At 33.7% G+C, this 20,703-nt stretch overlaps 1 protein-coding gene across 9 annotated transcripts in view; it reads right to left on the bottom strand.

Moving 5' to 3' along the window:
- Stxbp4 (syntaxin binding protein 4) overlaps window positions 1-20,703 on the bottom strand; it is a 173,853-nt gene that overhangs the window by 138,741 nt on the left and 14,409 nt on the right. For 7 of the 9 annotated variants that reach the window (XR_007107729.1, XR_007107728.1, XR_007107730.1 and 4 more), the window contains exons 2-7: window positions 20,143-20,219; window positions 19,575-19,696; window positions 15,362-15,494; window positions 5,793-5,899; window positions 5,392-5,611; window positions 4,123-4,201 (exon numbers count right to left, since the gene is read on the bottom strand). Coding sequence is in view for 4 of the 9 variants with exons in the window: in XM_047545246.1 (XP_047401202.1) it covers window positions 4,123-4,201; window positions 5,392-5,611; window positions 5,793-5,899; window positions 15,362-15,494; window positions 19,575-19,621 (586 nt within the window). In the remaining 5 variants the exon portion in view is untranslated. The remainder of the gene's footprint in view (window positions 1-4,122; window positions 4,202-5,391; window positions 5,612-5,792; window positions 5,900-15,361; window positions 15,495-19,574; window positions 19,697-20,142; window positions 20,220-20,703) is intronic. The other 2 variants (XR_007107732.1, XR_007107731.1) reach the window with 2 other exon arrangements.

Raw genomic sequence — 20,703 nt, 5'->3', positions numbered from 1 at the left:
TATTAAAGATTATTTTTTTCCTGAGAAATTCTATAGCAAACCTACAATGTGGCATAAAAGATCATTATGGAGTGAAATGTTATGAAAGATCAAACAGCAGGTAAGTCAACTTTAGTTTTCATCTTTTAGATTTGGACCTGACTTTCAGCTTGGTACCTGACCTGCAATTCAGGCACACAACCACTAAGTGGACCCAAACTAACCTAGTTAAGGCCTTGCTAAGACTAACTCTAAGTTTGAATTACTCAGTTAAAGAGTAAATGTGTGGAAGGGATGCAGAGATGAGAGCAAGGGGAAGAGAGGAGGAGAGGAGAAGAGACCGGGACACACACAACAGCCACACAGGTGAGATATGCATTCGCCTATATGCATCATGCCTATCGTCATGTTTCCCTATATCTGAGCATAAAAATTTGCTATGTCTAATAGTGGAAATAACAAGAGATTAGCTCATATTTATGCTTATTTCTAGCCAGGGAGTAAACTGATTCTTTTACATATTTAAGCTCACTGATCTTCACAAAAACCACATGATATAGGTGTTCCTGTTTTGAACCCAAAGACCAAGGCCCAAAAAGGTAAAGAAACTGGCCCACGGTCACACAGCTAGTACATAACAATGTTATGATTCTAATCTCTTGTCAATACAGAAACTAGTGGTCTTAATTGTTAAAACCTTTTTTTAATATCAGTTTTCTCGTCTGGATAGTAAGAAGAATAATCTCACATGAACTGTAAAGAAAAACTACTACAAAAACTGTATTGTTAATATTAACACACAGATACAGTGTTAATAGAAGATTTAACCCCACCCCAACTCCATTTAACAATATGCAGTCCCAGCTTAATAAAATGTTGTTTTCTTTCAGCCTGTCTTCCTCTAAATCTTTACTGGTGAGATAAAGTCTTAAGAGGGTCTTGTGAATAAGACCAGCATATTTTGGCAATTCAGAATCGCTTGACTCAAAAAGTACCTCATAGACAGTCTGCCTCATTAGCCAATTACATCTCTTTAACCCAGCAAGCTCTTCACTTGCTCCTCTCTGGGGGAGGGGACTTTTCAAAAGCATATTATTCTCTCGGATCTTCTGTTCCAATTCCTCTTTTTAGAAGCAGAAGAAAGGGAATGTTTTACAAGGGCAGGGTCAATACCATTTGATTAGTTCCCTTAGCCCTCAAAGGATATTTTTCCCCATTAGTACTTTGTTTCATTTCAAAAGATTTCATGCAGAGGAATTAAGGCTTATGCCATTGTTAAAATAATGATAGTATTTCTTATTCCCTTAGCAATGGCTTTACTGTTAGTTCACCCACAAACTCATGTGTTATTCAATTTATGGCAATAGTAAACAACTCTGAATTCTGAAATAAATTTATATGATAGGATAGATAGATTATTTAAAAAATGTATTATACTGATTTAAAAAATTCTAACCAATTTTATATCTTGGAATGACTGAGATGGGAGCATAGGTAGAGCTACCTTGAGGTTAACATTAAAACATGTTCATTTTTGTGTTAAGGGAGTCTAGAAGTGATAGCTAAGGTTCTAATTTGGAAACAATCTATAATTAAGTACATATAACAGAAAAAAAACCCACAATATATGTAAGATACTTAGAGATAATTAGAGTTGAGTTTACTTCTCCTTGCCGTGCTTCCTGCCCAGAAATATCTTATCTCCTATATTTATGTGGAAGTAAGAAAATGGGAATGAGTTAAAGTTATTTTTAAACCTAGAAAATATTCCATTTTAATATTTACTTTATATTAACTTACACACTCAAAATATTTTTACATTAATTATTTTCCTATTATAAAATCTAGCATCATTTCTTAGTCAATGGTATAAAATTCTCTCACTTTATTAATGATTACAAGATCTCTTTGCTCTAATCAGACCTGCTTTTTAAGGTTACCTGACACCTGGTTCATTCTGGTTCTGTGCCTCTCTCTTTTTTTTTTGGTACTTGTTGCTGGGGATTAAATCCAGTGGTGGCTCTACCAGTGCACTACATCTCAGCCCTATAACTACATCTTGCAACTACATCTTGCTCAGTTGCGTAGGCTGGCCTTGAACTTGCAATCCTCCTGCCTTAGCCTCCCGATTCACTGGGATTATAGGCCAGAACCACCAAGCCCGGCACTCATGGTGCTTTCTGAACTTGGGATAATCTCTTGCCTGTGTACCACTTCCTTTAAGGTTTGGATAATGTTGGATATTTGCTAAGGTATTTTTCTTAACTGATTTCTGCATATTGTAACAAATGCCTTAACTATATATTAGTTTCAGGGGTTGAAGGGAAGACACAAAATTGAATCAAGTGTTGGAAGTTTTCACTTCTGTTCTAAAAACATGCCCTGGAATATTATCTGAGCTACAGACTAATGATTCTGACATATTTATAATAATAATAATGGTAAGATTTTCTGAGCATATACTATGTTCCAATTACAGTGTTAAGTGCTAGACATTCATGATCTTTAATCCTCATAACAACCCCAGGAGGCAACTATTTTAAGGTTGCACAGTTAATAAACTGGGTTAGGATTTGAAAGTCTAAGTCTGGGTTCAGAACCTGGTAGTAATCACTGTAATCACTGTTTACATTATACTCAGACAAGTCACTATTTCTTTAATTCACTTTGTTCATGTCTTTACATTATTTGTGTGAAGGTGTTATAAAATCAGCACACATACATACATTAACCAAATATATAGATGTAATTAAATACTTTCTAATTTGAATAACAAAGAATTTTAACCCCATGATTTAGCTCATAATATGCCATCCTCTTATAGAAGAATCTTAATTTCTTCAAATTCCTACTGTACTGTTTTCTACACACATATTTAGTAAATGCTTACTGAATTAATAAATGGCTTAAAGAGGCACTGAATAGTTCAGTTATTTCAAATATTGAAAACAGATCATATAAATGCTACATAATAGTGTTTATGATATAATCAAGGAATAATAGACCTAGACTTCTGTCATCGAACAATGTTGATCCCACATCTCCTTATATTCTTTGCTTCATTCATCTAGCTTTTTCTTCCCACTCTAAAATAAAAATAGTATAATAATAGCCTGGACATTAATTACATAAAGGGCATACTGTTAACAAAATTTCTAGGAGTCACTAACTTAAAAGAATATAATTTTTGTAAAGACTGCTACAAATCCATTGACAGATACTCTTCTGAATCCAAGGAAACTACTACGAAATTTAGCAAAAATTCTTTTTTGGGGGGAATTAAACCCAGGGCTTTATGCATGCTAAGCACAAACCCTACCACTGAGCTATCTCTAACCCATGTAAGGTAGCAATTCAATTTAAGCTAATTCTCTTTGCAAGTCTCAGGTTGATAACACTGTTAAAAATTAAAATATATGGGTGTTAATCTGCTTTATAATTTAGTTACATGTAATTAGCTTTTTGTTCATGTTAAGTACAGTTTTTAAATTATTGTTTCCTTTAACTTTTGGGCATAATTTCAAGGTACAGTTTGTGCTTAATACTTGGGCCAACACTTTACTTGTAGCTTGATAAAAGTCCTTTTCTTTATGGGTAGTTTAGACAAGTATTGCTTAATTGTTTTAAAAAGTCCATAAATCACTTTAGGGTAATTAGAACCCATTAATGTTGAATTCACAACACTGATGGCCTTTGTAATTTATATTCATATGCTTTCTTAAAAGAAGTTTATTTTCTTAAACTGTGTTCCTTTTTGCAATGTGTTTTTTTTTTTTTTTTTTTTTTGAAAGATGCATTTAATATACCTCATCAGTATTTCACTAAAAGGGCAAGGTAACCTAATCTTGATTTATAGAAGAGTTTTCATCATTTGGTTTCAACAATTCATTAACTACTACAGTTTCATAGACTTTTATGAAAATGTATCTCTTAAAATTTCAATCTTTGTTCAGGGCAATTTCCAATAAAAGTCATAATCTAACAGGGATCACTGATATACACTCATTTTACTCTTTTATTCATTGACAGAAAAAAGGCATAATATACTCTTCTTTAAAGTCTATTAAATCACATTATGTACTCTACACTGAGAAAAAGAAACTGAAAAAAATAGCAGGAAAGAGGAATTAAATATGTATTTACCTGAATTAGGCATATCTGTAGGGCTGTTGTCTGTAGAAGTAATTGGAGTATATTCTATTTTCCTGTATCCAGTTTTTATCTGTGGAAGAAAATGAGAAACATGCAATGTCATTTTCTAAAGCAGGTCAAAGATCAGATGAATGCTTATGTTAACATAAAATATTGGTTACAGAGATTAAAGTAATATTCTAAAAAATATGAGACCTTTCATATTCATCTTCAAACAAAGTATTTCAGAATTAAAGGTTAACAGTTGCTTTAGCTTTTTTTTATAATCCAAGGACAGGAACATATAAGGCCACACTCCTACCTTTCAATACATCATAACTCCAAATGGGCCCAACAAATCTTACACTGCTTTTGAGCAACACATACCTGAAACTAAAGTTACCCTTAAGGAATTCATTTCACTACTGAAAGCCCCCAAGTTTCCTATTTGATTTTGCAGCTAACACAGATTTAAAGAATATATACTGTATTTTATAACTATGATTTAAAAGGGTAAAGCAGCAGTTAATAATGATTATATTAATTTTGATATTAGAAATTCCCCATTTTTACGATTCCAATAAAGGCAAGTGTTTTCTAGCACACACGAAGCAGCGTTACCTACATAGACTGGATGATTAGGACTAACCTCACTATGTAGAAAAGAAGCTAAGGAATAACAACCAAAGCAATGACAAATCATTGTCTGGCTCTGTCAAGCAGAAAACAAATAATTAACGAACCTTATTAGTAACTGTCTCAAACTAAATATCTTTCCTAACAGTTTTGAGTGATATCTAGATATATCTCCATTGTGCCATTTTAGACATGCTGATATTTTATAATTGATTATACTTCTGGATACAGGACACCTGGCTTGAAAAATCATATTTATTGATAACAGCATAAAATCTAGAACAAAGAAAAAAAGAAAAAGTCTTTCAAGGAAACACTAATTTCTTAAGAAACAGTATGGTCAAAATCACAATTCTGTATCTATTTTTTTGGAGGGGAGGGGGTACTAGAGATTGAACTCAGGGGCACTCAACCACTGAGTCACGTCCCCAGCCCTATTTTTTTGTATTTTATTTAAAGACAAGGTCTCACTGAGTTGCTTAGTGCCTCACTTTTGCTGAGGCTAGCTTTGAACTCTCGATCCTCCTGCCTCAGCTTCCTGAGTCACTGGTATTGCAGGCATAAAATTCTGTATCTATTTAACCAACATAAAAACACAAAAGGGATTTATGGATCCATTATCTAAACAGAGAAACTTACAATTACCTGACCCATCTTAGTAGAAGGTAAAATGGCATCTTGAGTTTTTGGAGTAGACGAGGTCTTTGGAATTAGTATTTCAGGGGGAGAAGGAAGAAGACTAAATGTTGAGGCCTGAGGTCCATATTCTCCTGAAGCTTGTAAAAGGGATGAACATGACAGATTTTCTGGATGACTGCCATCAGATTTTTGTCTTATGAATGCTATCTCCCAAGCAGATTCTGACCTAGCATTAAAAAGAAATCACTTTATAGATATGTAATGGATATAGTACAACTGAACTCTAAGATAATGTTAGAAATATTATTAAAATATTTCTTTAAGCATCTGAAGTACTTAAAACATCTTTGCTATTTCTGAAGAGACATGTTAAATGACTCATTCTATCTTATGCATAGAAACGTTACCTCAACTTGGCTCTGGTAATTATGCTTCTTGCTTCTTCAAATGATACACCAATCATAGATTCCTTGTTTACTGAAACAAGTTGATCTCCTGGCTTCAAACGTCCATCCTAACAAAAACAATGCATTAATAAAGAAACTAATGAAGTGGGTTTTAAAAAACTTAATTGGTACAATTTATAGTGATAAAAAGTTTATGTGAAGAATGTTTTCAAGAGTCAAAAGGACCTTACAGAATCTCAACAGGATAACGTTTAAAGCCTGGTTTGGTAACACACATGAGTGAAATTTGCATGCCAAGGAATCCTGCCTATATTAAGTATTAGGCCTGTTTCTGAAATGGAGACCTGTTTTAAAAGCTTAAGCACCATGAGGCTGATACAATTTAGATTCTGTGAAAAAGCCAGTCAAATTCTCATGGGATATTTCAGAATATTTTAAAATTCATTCATGTTTGTTTGTGAGCATTCCCACATCATTTCTGGGATAAATGTGGGCTAGATTTTTAAACCAAAGACTCTTAATTATATTGATTTATCGACATTTCAGCTCTTGATCGAATATCTTCTCTACCAAACTGTCTGTCCCTCCTGTGATAGGCCTAATTGGCTGTGTGTACAGTATTAGCCATATTCTGCTAATCATGAGCAATGCTAACTGGAGGCCTGGAATTGCTTTGTTAAGTCCTGGTTTTGCTTATAACTAGTCTACGTGACCAAGACCATATCAACTACAAGATTTACTGTGGTTGTTTTTCCCTCTTAATTCAAATTGAAATGAGAAATAACCTCTATTCTTTTTCATTTCCTAAGATATTTCTCCATTTATCCTTAGTACAAAGGCAGGAAGACTATTCTATAACTATGGGAAAAGCTTACACAGGTACTGTGGTTTGGATCTTGAGTGTCAAACAAAAGCCCATATATTAGAGGTTTGGTTCCCAAGTGGCACTATTGGGAGGTGGTGGAAACTGGAAAAGGTGGGGCCTAGTGGGGTCTTGGGGTCATTAGGGAAATGCCCTTTGGGACCCCAGTCTCTTTCTCTTTCTCTGTTACTTCCAGGTAAGTGGTTTTGATCCACCATGTATCTTGCCATGAGATGCTGCCTTAGACCCAAAGGGGTGGGCCAACCAATCTAGACTGAAACCTCAAAATCTGAACCCAGGTAAACCATTTCTCTTCATAAGTTGATTATTCTCAGGTATTTGTGGTAGTGACGGGAAACTGATTAACATATATGGTTAAAATGGTAGATTTTTCATCTTGATAGTATTGAAATAACTTTTGGAAATTCAAGGAAACATCTTGCTTTAAAGTCTTATCTACAAAAACATATTCCTTGGAAAACTAATTATTGGTCTGAACCATGTTACTTATAAAAATGGTGATTGATGGCTATTTTATTTCTAAATAACAAGTTATTCCTGTTTTCTTAAAAAGATATGTAGTATTATCTCTTACATTGACTAATGAATATATATAAAAACTAAAGAAGTATAAAACATTCATCAAGAGATTTTATAGGAATATGTCATCCCAAAATACTGTGCTGTAATTTTTTTTAAATGTCTTGTTTTTTAATATAGCAGACTATCCCAATACTGGCTGGATTAAGTTGAAGAAAGAATTTTTATGTTCAAAAAAAAAAAAGATGTCATCATCTAAATACACTATGACCTTATGATCCTCTGAAATCTAAACATTAAAAAACTTCAACCAAAAAAGGCAATTTGATTTTAAAATATATAAAATTTGTAAACTAACTTGGCTTTCTACAAATATGTAATTAAATAACTTCTAAGTCAGAACATAATACACAATAGCTATAATTATAAGTCATTTCCATCTCTTATATTTGATAAATGTATGGGGAGAAATATACAATAACAATTCTAGAACAGAAAGTAATATGGAAAAAACATCTTCCATATGGATCCTTCTTACATGCTCAATAAAACAGAATATTTGATTTTCTAAGATTTTATAAACATGGTTCTGCATTGCCTGGGTCCAAGTCTTATTAACACTTGGTTATATATGTGTGTAAATCAATTATACCAAGACTATTCTCAGACATTTATGTACATTAGCCTGTAATTTAATATGTTAAATTTTAGTTTTTAAGGATATTCGTTCACTGAAGGCTAAAATGAAATAGTAATTAACAAGGAAGATGACCTCTTTTATTAAAGATAAGGCTAATAAAAGTTAGGAAAGAATAAACAAAATTCTGGGGAGGATTTATTTCTGGAGGGTGAGATGGTATATAATCATGGGAAAGCACACAGAAAGCCTGAATAGTACTTATATTTTCTTTTTTTTAAGTTACTCTAAGTGGATTCATAGGTGTTCATTTTATTATGTTTCATAAATTACATGTTCCATGTTCTTCAGCATGTGTCAAACATTATATTATAAAAAAGAAAATAATTTTTCCATCCCTCAACACAAAAGGACATTTCATGCAGTTTGCCCCAATAATGTACCTAAATATCTAAGTCATTTTCTGGTTCTAGATTCCAGAACTGGTACTGGAAGTAAAGATCGAATAGAATTTTTTTTTTTTTTCCTGCAGTACTAGGGATTGAACCCAGGGTCTTGTGCTTCTGAGGCAAGTTATATCTCCAGCCCAAGAATTTTTAATTTACATTTTAAAAATAAATGTCTATCATTGTTAATCCATTTCCTCATTAGAACCATGTTAACTAAGTAGATTTTAATTAAAACTTAATGACTATATTACTACTGACTTATACCCTGAAGTTTAGAGGCAAAAAAAAGGCAGGGAGAAAAATAAACTGTGTTACTTGATTACAACATTTAAGACTCTGACAGGGCAGAAAGTTTTTGTTTTTTTAGAATTGTGGCAAAGAATAAAAATTAGGCTATTTTGTTTCAATATAAATGTCCTTAGTATTAATAGTTCCTTCCTTTTATTAAATTTCCTTGGAAATAAGAAATTCCACAATGATGACTATAAATCATATATGGTAACTATCTTTCACTTGGGTGGTAGCCTGTAGAGGATAGAACATGATGAACATCAGGTAGAAATGAATTTGCTCTGCAAATTACTAGCTAGATCTTTATGAACAGATGGTAAAGAAAGACAGGATGGAGAAGCTCACCATCTTATTCACTATAAACTTGAATTAAGTTCTAAATTATCTGGAGATAACTCCAGTATACATGTATCTTATAGAAGTCATGTTTTGTCAGAATTGTAGAGAAAAAGATTAAGAAAACACATAGAGTTGAGGCTGACCTACAACCTCCCGCATTCTCCTCTCAGGCTGTGCAGAATGAGCAGTACAGAAGGAAACTTTCATGAAGACCATTTACCTTACGGTGAGTTAAAGTACTCTAATGAAGGAAGGAGCATTTTCTAACAGTTAGGAATCAGAAGAGAGAAGAATGCCTTCTGACTCTGATTTTATATATGAATGTGCACACACACAAAACACACTTTCTAAAAAGTATTTATAGCCATTCATTATTTTTCCTTGATTCCTGGAATAAAATCTTAGCTGATCATGTGAATTTCTGAACCTGTTTAAAAGTTAGAACCCGCAAATGAAAACAAAGCTATTTCTATAAAAGTCTAGCATACTAAAAGAGTGAATTCTGCCCCAACTGGATTAATGTATATGTGAAGATAATGACTTCAGGGCTGTGCTGAGGCCTTTTCCGTAGTCTAGATTCCGTCTCAGCAGTTCCCAAGCAACTCCAGGATGTGACAGGCACTATGCTAGGCACTTTGCCATGCTCAGTCTCAAAGTCTGAACTCTCACATTGTCATTCATGCAGACCTTCAAATAATGTATTCCTGACCATTTAAGTAGTTCTGCTAAGAATTACTAGCATTCTTTATTTCCATTTATAACTTTACTATGTAATTTTCTTAATAATATTTTACTATATTATTAGAAACCATTTGATAATGATTCTGATTTAACTAACTCATTATTCCCAAAAGAAGTGCTTCTTTGTAAACCTTTGGATTCCTTTCCTATATTTTCACAAGCTACAGACTGAAAGTATCCTTCTTTCAACTCCAGTTATTAATGTAAACTTAGGAAAGTTGTTTAACCTCTATGAGACTCCATCCATTTTCTTAGTTGCAATGTGGGGATAAATATCTTCAACATAAGGTTTCTGTTAAGAATCACATAACATATAAACTATAAAAAAAGTGTAGATGTTAAGTAAGGTGAGGTGAATCTAACTCTCTGTTACAAATCATTTTTACATGATAGCAAATTTGATTATGTTAGTCCTCAAATCTAGAATCTTTGTTTACTGCCTACTGATAGAAAAAAGTTGAAACTTCTAAACTTCCCCCACCCAGTGCAAGTTCCCTGCAACCTACTTTTCCAACCTCTTCATACACCTTCCATCCCACCTATCAGCGCCTCATTCTGTCCTCACAGAATGTCCCTCAAACCCATCACAGTCTTTCAGACTTCAATGCTTTTACAAATATTGGTTCCTATCTACAACGCCACCACATACCCTTCCACTTCTGATGAATTCTCATGTAAAATTTCACAGCAAAATTCAAACACCATCTCTAAAGTGAGTTTTCTCTAATTCCCCAGATTTACTTAAATGTTCCTTCCTCTTTGCTCAAAACACTTTTAATTGTATTAATGCTCTTTGTACTACACTTTTTGTTAGCATTTACTTTCACTGACCCCTGCTTTAGAGCATGTTAATTGATTAATTCCCAAGTTCTAACCACTGATTCTCTCAGTTGGCCAGAATCATGTCCTTCTCACTTTGTTTCCCCAGAACACTGATAAGTATACAGTAAGTCAATAATATAAATTAATGAGGTCCAAGGAACCGTTTGTGGAAATTAAGGTGGCTGTCAGAAATAATACTGGCAAAGAAGACAAAGATATTGCAAAGAGAATGGATTTGCTGTTATGTTTTCCGCTCCCACCAGTGGGACTGGTTTCTTCATACTCTTCCATCCAGAGGCCTGGTACTACTATTTATCCAAAAACTTTGGTACCAGTTCCATTGATATTCTCGGCATATTCTAAAAGGAGATTTCACTTGAAAGTTAAATGTGCTTCTACTTACTTTATAAACAATTAGCACCCCATCTATGTGACCTTTGTCTTTAGTTATTAGGCTTGACAACAAAGTCCTGAATTTAGCAAATCTAAGAAGCTGCTAATTTTAAGAGACACTATTACTTTATGAATGACTAGGAAAAAATAATGCCAATTACACTGACATTGATTGTCAGACCCATCCCAATTTCCGACAGGTAAGAGGAAAAATACACACATGTACAGTCTCTCTCTCTATTACACACTTATATGAGTATGTTTTAATATGGGTATTAAAATCAACTAAGTGATATATAAAATATAGTATCAAGTTTGAAAAGAAGCTTTGATTTCTGCCACTTACTCTATATATTATTGAAATAAAAGAAAGAAAGGAAAACATTTGCAAACTTCAAAGTGTTATACAGAATCTGACACAAAGGGCCATGGAAAAGAGAGGTACCTTGATGTGGAATCCAGATGGTAGCAATGGAATGCTAAATAGGCAGGTGAATTAACTCTCAGAAATGTGACAGATTGACCAAGGGACCATTTATTCATTAATATTAATTCAGCAATTGAAATGTGTCATGCATCATAGCAACAATATTACTGTGAATAAAATCAGTATCCTTGTCCTTAGGAAACATACTTCCATGTGGTTCAGTCAGAGTTTATAAAACAATTACAGATATCCAGAAATCATTACAACTCAGATATGAAGGAAAAGAATAAAGTCTAGGAAAAACAAAACCAATCACACTGGAAAAGAACAGACAACACATCTAGGAAGGGGCCTTTGGAACTGATATCAGGAAATAATGGAATGAGCAGAGTATTCCCAGTCTAGAGGAACAGCATATGAGATAAGGAAGAAACTGGCCCCTCTCAGGAACTGAGAGAATGTCAGTGGGGAAGCAGTGATGGAGAACTAGAGAGGAGGGCAGACAACATACTATGTAGAGTCCTGTAGGAAATCAAGCAGTTATGATAGGATGGGAGGGAAATAGGAAAGGTGCAGAAGAGCAGGCAAAGCTTTAGCGAGGGATGCTAAAAACGGAAGCTCACTCAAGCTGTGGTGATAAGAGTAGAGATCAAAAAGACTGATGGCCCATGAGATATTTAGAGTAGAAAAGTCAACAACATATTCTAATGAATTGGATATGGTTGTTCTGGGAAAGGAAGTAGCTAGGAAGCTTGCTGGTTAACTGACTTGGTGCAGCTGGAAGGTGTCACTAATCACTGGAAGAGGCTCTGTTTGGAAAAATGAGAAGATAAGAAGAGGAGGGTATAAGGTGAATATAACAAATTCTTTCTGAGAAATGTTGAGTTTGAGATGCCAATAAAAGATCCAGGTGGAAATTTTTATGAGGAAATTGGACAGAATGTATAAAGCTCATAGGGGTGTCCAAGCCAACAAAGTGTCTAAGTCTAAATGCTGAGGACTTGAGACTTACATGGGACTAGCTGAGGGGGTTAAAATGGCCTTGGGGTTCTCATATTTCCTTAATTCAGTACCTGATGTAGTTATTACCAAGGTACAGGCTGCCTTCTACTCTTAGAGCTATAAGAATCTTCTTTCCTACTTAAACTGGAAAACTGTACTCATGATATCTCAAGGATAAACTCTCAATGTTTTCCAAAGAAACATGATATTTTGGTTTTGATGAGCCAGTTTTATATTCTCATATTTGCCAGGAGAAAAACATTTTGGGGGTGGTACTGGCTAACTGATTAACTAAAGAAAATTCTTTTTGAATTCCAATAATTTCCATACAGTTTGAGGAGTTTGGAAAGATAAATGAAATGTAATCCAGCTATAAGTGTGAGATTACCTATATTGTTGATTCCAAATCATTTTATGGTTAAAACAAAATTATAGCAATTTAGAGCACTCATATGCATTTTAAAAAATATTAACACTATCTTAATAAGGATAACCTTATGAGCTTATATTTCCTATTCCAAGACTATACCTACTATTCAGAAGATTTGTGCAGATTAGAAACTTATTAACGTATCTAAAATAGTATTTGGAACACAGTGAGTATACTATTATTAACAAATATTTTAAGGTAAGATTGTATCAATTTGGTATTTACAGAGCAAATATGCATACAGTACTCCGTTTTGAGGAAATATTAAAAATTGGTTATGAGCTCTGGAAAATTACTTATTCTTCTACACCTGTCCCTTTTCAGCTGTTTCCATCTTTCTGGCATGAGCACAACATTAATAACTCTACTGCCCTCTAGTGGTAAACAAAGAACATAGTTCATTCAAAGTTTTGCTTTGATACTCAATGATAATTCTAAAATAACCAACAAGAATGAAAAGTTCATGGATAAAATTTCTTAGTATACAATCACTGAAAGTATATAGAGAGTCATTTGGCACCAACATTATCAATTTGTTACTCTAATTCATATGTTTTTCATGTACGTAAAAAAGAACAAATTGATACTAAAAGTAAATTCCTATCGCTTGTTAGGCACTTTGATCTGTTATTGCATTATATCATGTATGATCTAAAAAATAAACACACTTCCCACCCACTGGTCCACCCCTCAGCTTTAAAACTACAGTGTATTAAATATCTCAATTCTTTAGAACAAAAATATTCATTTTTTCAAAATCTAATTACATTTAACATATAATTATGTTATATTTGGTTAATACTTTGAGTAGTAAACACTTTTTATAATTATACCATCTTAAACTTATTATATAATACTTAGAACTTAGAAAGTATGTTTAGAAAATGTCTTATTAGCCAAATATGCCCCAAACAATTGAAATCATTATATTTAGATATGTGTCCCCCAAAATCTCCTGTGTGAAAGTGTAAGAAATTTCAGAGGTGAAATGATTAGATCATGAGAGTTTGACCTTAATCAGTGCATTAATCCCCTGATAGGGTATAACTAGGTGGTGACTAAAGCCAAGTAGGGTGTGACTAGAAGAGGTGGGTCTTGGGGGGTGTGCCTATAGAGTATACATTTTATCCTGAAGAGCGGAATGCTCTCTCTCTCTGCTTCCTGATGGCCATGTTCTGAGCCATGTTCTTTCACCACCCTCTCCACCATAATGTTCTGCCTCACCTCGAACTCAGCACAACAGAGTTGGCTATCTATGAATTAAGACTTCTGAAACTGTGAGACTCAAACTTTTCCTCCTCTAAAATTGCGCTTGTCAGGTCTTTTGGTCACAACAGCAAAAAAGCAAACTAGAACATACCTATTTTGAAATTGATTTTTTTCATAACAAAGAAAAAAATCTAGTTGAAAAATAAACTTCTTGCTATGTAAGTGTTTTTAGTAGGAGAGGGGTTAAGGTGGGACTATACATTTAACGAAAGCAAAAAGAACAATAATAAAATGAAAAATAATAAGAACAAAATTAATAACAGATGATCCTTTCTCATGCTATTTAGCTTGGTATTACTAGAAAATTTTATCAAATTCGTTATATCCTATCACTCTCCAAAAAGAACTAGAGGCATTTTTAACAAATGACATATATTCATGTTAATAAAACAGAAATAGCAAATGAAATTCAAAAGAAATGACAATGAAAATATAGTAACCCGTTTGTTAAAGAAGTTGCTGGTGTTTTTGCTTCAAATTTGGGTCTGAGCTTCCTAGCAACGACAGCAAAAAGAACTCGTGGTATCACATATTTCCTACACAGAAGGAAAGTCAGACTTTTTTCCATCTAGGGTAAGTAAGATGTTGACAGAAAAACTTTCTAATTCATTTTAAAAGCCCAAATTTTTGGTCTTAATTCTAAATCCAATTTCTCACGGGGGCAATTAATGAGTTATATAATTAAGAGATTCAATAAGAATGCTGCAAATACAGAAAGGAGTAGATTTGTTTGCTATTTCTGCTTATTTGTTTTGTTTGATTTTGCATTTAGGGGAGGCTAATGAATTAATTCAAATTCAACTGATCTAACCTAATCAAAATAAGAATGGTGGTTAGATAACACGATTTCAAATAAAATTTCTCTCAACTCTACTTAAAATTTGAACAGTATGTAACTAAAAATATATATTATCTTTAGTTAACTGGGTATGTCTATTATTTTTATACATAAAGAAACTTCATTTGTTAAGGTGAAGCTCCTTGGGTTTAATGTCAATATTTTAGTCCCTTTGTCTCTCTCAGTGAAGACGTTCAGTTTACACTAAAATTTTGCTGGTAAAATGGGAAAACAAACCTCATTACTGGACTACTGGTGTGAGTGCTTTTGTTTTTTTAATCGGGGTATTTTTCTGGGGGGCGGGTACCAAGAACTGAACCCAGGGATGCTTAACCACTGAGTCACATCACCAGCCCTTTTTACTATTTATTTTGAGAAAGGGTCTCACTAAATTGCATAGAGCCTCACTAAATTGCTGAGGTTGGCATCAAACTTGTGATTCTCCTGCCTTAGCCTCCTGAGTTGTTAGGATGACAGCTGGAAGCCACCACACCTGGCTAATGGAGGGTATTTTTATTTTTATTTTTACCTTATAGCAGTCTCCTCCAGGAATGATTTCTTGAATATATACCAATGGACCTTCATTCCGGTTAATTCCTCCAAGGATCTTCAGACCAAGTCCTGTTTCCTTGGCAACTGTAATCATCTGAAAGGCAGGATCCCTAAGATAAAGTAAATTAGTACTCACAGGTTAGGCTAGAGACCTATACCTATATCTTCTTTAAATTACTTCTTAAATCAAATTCTTAGATCTAGACAACCTATGTACTTACTGCGTACTGGCAACTACATTTTAAGAAGTATCGTGATAGAAAAACAATCAAACAAATTTTCTCACATATATTTTTAATTCTTTCTTACAAAATCACCAAAAACAAATGAATTTATGATATGATACTTATTTCTTGGGGGAAAAAAAGAAAAGTACGTTAAAATACTATTTTAAGTAAGTAATTTAAATAAATTTAGGGATTTATTAAGAGTGACTGAAGAGATTTGTTTTCAGTTGATTATTGGACTATATTGAAGGAATCCAAAACTAAATATTTTAATGAATTGGGTAAGTCACTTTAAATGAAATATTTATGGACATTTAAAGCAAAATAAGCATCATCTTCATCTGAATCTCAAAAAATATTTTATCTTTTTAATTTAGGAAGAATGTTTTCCTGTTATGAGGTACTTACTCCTGCTAAAATTTCAGCCACACGTAAGAGAAATGCCATTAGAAAAGAAGGAACTGTCAGAAGACAGGTATATAACCAAGATATGTTCTTGAACACTCTAGGAGGGAGGCAGAGAATTTTACTGTTCAAACAACATGAATAAAGTGTGAAATAAAGCTTAGGGCTGCTATGTGTTATGTTCTGGGTAATATGCTAAGCAATATGCATATATAATAATGCCATTCAACTTAATATTAAGAAAACCCTTAAGATTCTTCCTCTCACTTTCCTAAAAAGACTCAAAATTCAGATAGGAAAGTTGGTGGCCTAAGGTCACAAAAAGAGCAGTAATATAAGCCCAAAGGCAAAATGTGCTATGAGATATATTAAGACCTTGTTGAATATAGGCTTTCCAGCTATCTTCAGATATATCAAATTAAGTTACCCTTAAAAAAGTCACTTTAGGGCACGGGGGTGTAGCTCAGTGGTAGAGCACATGCTTTTCATGTGTTCAATTCCTAGACCCAAAAAGGATAGGGGAGACGTTATTTCATATCTTACATATGATTATAACTTTTAGAAAAAGCTTTCTGAGTCTCTGCCACAGAAATTCTAAGTATATCTTTAAGAAAACTGCTGTATTCAACAGTTACATAATAATGAAAAACAGAATAAAAAGAAAAATTTAAAACTTTACAAAATCTCTTGTTATTGAATATTTTGTTCTCTACATGCACATTCTTTAGGGTTGCATTATGCTGAATTCAGTTCTTGTGTTAGAAAACCTATCTAGTTACTAGGGTAATGGGCAATTAGCTAGGAAAAAAAGACAGAAGGCAGAGAGGACTGGGTCTAAAATATTCCACTAACATGAATTTCAGCACTCCAACCAATTCTTCAAGGGATATTAGGTTGGGAAAGCATAAAAGAATGAAGCCTAGAAATGGGAGAGAAAGGGAACTAAGGTAGTTCATTAACAAATCTCTCCAGGAACCTCTGAAACCTAAATGTGAATTTTCTTCAATAAGGTTCTGTACACTATCTAATATATTATTATTTCAGTAAAGAATCCCTCTTTTCCTCATCCCAACAGAGTGTGTACTATTAACAAAGCAGTGTATTAATCTTCTTTCTATAAATCTATCTATATTCTTTCTAATTGATATTGTACTATATAAATAGTTTTAGATCCTGCTTTTCCCCCAGAATTATTATATTCAATCTCCATGCTGTTAAAAGTTCTTCTGAACATAAATTTTAATGACAGCATAAAACTTTAATACATGGTTAGGATCTTATTTTAAAATGACCATATTAAGAATTTAAATTACTGATTTTTTCCTTTTAAAAACTGTTCAGGTCAACAGTTAGTAGTAATAAGAGAATTACAAGTTAAAACTATGAAGAGATACTATTGTTTACCTATCACATCGACAATACTAAAACCTGAACAACATCCTTTGATCACAAAGCTATAGGAAAAGAGGTACCTTTATTCATTCATTCATTAATTCATTTTGGCACAGGGGATTGAGCCCAAACGTGTTTAATCACTGAGCTACATCCCCAACCCTTATTTATTTTGAGATAGGGTCTCACTAAATTGCTTAAGGCCTCCCTAAATTGCTGAGGTTGGCCTTGAATTTATAATCCTCCTGCCTCAGCCTCCCAAGTCACTGGGATTACAGGTGTGCACCACTGAACCTGGAAGTTCTGGAAGAAGTACTTTTAAACATTGTTGGTGGGAATGCAAAATGATATAACCTCTAAAAATCAAATTTGGTAAGCCGTCCAAAAAATTACCCTCTAATCTAGTAATCCCATTCTTAGGAATCTATCTCAAAGAGATTTTGGCAAACAAAGTCAATGATACATATGCTAGATTCTTCATTTTAGCATAATTTGTATTTACCAAAAATTGCAAACAATCCAATTACCCATCAAGAAGTTAATGGCTAGCCGGGTGTCGCGGCACACACCTGTAATCACAGCTGCTTGGGAGGCTGAGGCAGGAGGACTGTGAGTTTAAAGTCAGCCTCAGCATAAGCGAGGCACTAAGCATCTAAGACCCTGTCTCTAAATAAAATACAAAATAGGGCTTGGGATATGGCTCAGTAGTTGAGTGCCCCTGAGTTCAATCTTCAGTAACACTGCCCCCGCAAAAAAAGAGAAGTTAGAGGCTGAACAAACTGTGATATACACATGGGGGAGAATATTATGCAATTTTGACAAGGAACAAGAAAGATCTTTATAAACTGATATGCAGTAATCATCAAGGTATAATTTTAAGTTAAGACAAAAAGAGCAATATCAAAAATGTATATACAAATAATGCCTTTTAGTTTGGAATATTTTGGAGTGGAATTCAAATATATACAATTATGTCTACATATTACTTATATATGTATATTTATATATGCATTTATTTATGTAAAAACAGCACTGAAAAAAAAAAAGAATAAAGTTATCTAAAATAAAGTTATAGCATGATTGAAGACATAGAGGAAAGAATAAGACCCAGACTCCTCCAACTGCACACTATCGTCATAGTTATATGTTAGCAAAATGGCCACCAATTGCTCCTATCCCTGTTTGCAGACCTCTAGACAATGTGACTTTGTGCTTCCTTATATTAGAGGTAAAGTCTATATCTGTATTTCTTATATTTGGACTTATCTAGTCATTGCTTTGGGCAAAAGAACACCAGCAAATGTGAGGAAAACAGACATTTGAAAAAGACAGGCTTGTTCCTGGGAGCCATTCTGCAAACCATGTGAAGGAGGCCATCCTACATATCTGGTACAGAACAGAATTTCTCAGCAAATTTTCAGAATTAAAAAAAAAAAAATTGTCATTATTTTAAGGTATTTTGAAATGATCAGTTAGCAAAAGCTAATCTTATACTATGTAAATTTTATACTGGAATTATAAAATATTTTAGGTTATTTAAAAACTCAAATGACATTTTTAAAAAGTCTAAATTCTACAAGCCATTTTAAAGAGAATGCAGAATTTGTCCTGTACATTGATGTCCACTGTGCTACAGTTTCAAAGTGTCCCCCAAAGGTCCCTGCATTTAGAGGCTTGGTTGCCAGCCTGGGGTACCCCTGGGAGGTAGTGGGCTGTTGAGGAGATGAGGCCTTGTTGGAGGAAGTTAGGTCACTGGAGCACAGCCTTGAAGGGGCTGTTGGGATCTGTGTGTTTTCCTGTCCTGGCCACCATGAGGTGAAGAGAACACCTCCCGCGTGTGCTCCTGCCATCACATACCATGGGGCCACAGGATCAGTGTGACAGGGCCAAGTGCTCAAGAACTGAAACTTCCGAAACCATGAGCCAAAATCTATCTTTCCTCCTTATAAGTTGATTATTTCAGGTATTTTTGTCACAGATTTGGGAAGTGGACTAACACACACTGAAATATGGGTAATTCAGTGTATTATGTTACCCATTACTCATCACTGCTATCCTAGACCACATGAGAGAGCTACTTGTGAAAAACTTTTAAGAAAATGTTCATTAATAGTCTACATAATTCAAATTGCAATATTTCAAAACACTGAATTTAATTTAAATTACTTTTCAAGTAGACCAGATGATGCTGCAGCAGATGTATTTTTATTCATGCTTTCACCACAGGTGCCTTGGATTTAACAGCTGTGTAAATGAAGAACTGGGTGAAGGGTCTTCCTTTCCTAAAACTGAAACAGCAGAAAATAAACAGATTTTACAATAGCCAAATGTGACTCCAACTTTGTAGGCTATATTATTTACACTTGGCACATAAACAATATATGCCCATCTATAGATATTTGAAGTATTTCATGTACTTTGAACTATGACACTTTAGTCATTAATGATAACATCTAAAAGGCAATGACAGCTCTCTAGATAGATTGGCCTATATTTGCATCATTATGAATAACTATATCTGTATAAAATCTGGATTCTCTGGGAAAAGTGAAGAATATGGCAAAGCTTTAGGTAATAACTATTACAATTTCCACCACTGGTATGCTTAAAAATTACACAATTATAAAAAGAAATTGAGGAAAGTGTCTCTTGCGAGCACAAGGCTATGATGTTCATAGTTAGAAAAATAATTATACAACACACTTGAAGAAAACAGAAATTCTTATCATCTCACCAACTCTCTTGAGGAACTTCCTGCAGATCTTTTATTACTCTGACTCATATTACTCCATGAACTTCTTAAACACTTACCTATAAAAGAAAAAATTTACAGTCTCATATAGCTCCACTGTGAAAATTACAGAGAACAGTAGAATTTCATTTAATTAAACAAACTGAATTTGAACAGAGGTTTACTTCCTTTGCATAGGAAATATGAATGTTCTTTAACATTATGAATTTTTACTGTTTGTAACCCCTTTAATTCATATTAGTAGACCCTTGGGAGGGAAAGTAGGGACATTATTGTTAACTGAATATCAGTTTCTTAAAAATTTAACTTTATTAAGGTATAACTGATTTACAACAAACAGAAGATACTTAAAGTTGGAAAACATATTAGGCTCATTTAGTATAACTCTCTTATTGAAGCAAGCAATAGCTAGATTCAGAGAGATTGTGTGCTTTTCCCACACAAATGAGAAACAGTGATTTTTCTCCCATGTAGAACTCGGGCTTTAGAACCTCCAGTCTGAATCTTGAGATTCAACAGAACTTGGTTCCATTTGGAGCTTTT

Source organism: Sciurus carolinensis, chromosome 3 (genome assembly GCF_902686445.1).
Source record: "Sciurus carolinensis chromosome 3, mSciCar1.2, whole genome shotgun sequence".
In the NCBI taxonomy this organism is placed as follows: Eukaryota; Metazoa; Chordata; class Mammalia; order Rodentia; family Sciuridae; genus Sciurus; species Sciurus carolinensis.
Note: the sequence above shows the minus strand (reverse complement) of the source record. Positions and strands in the feature narration are given on the sequence as shown.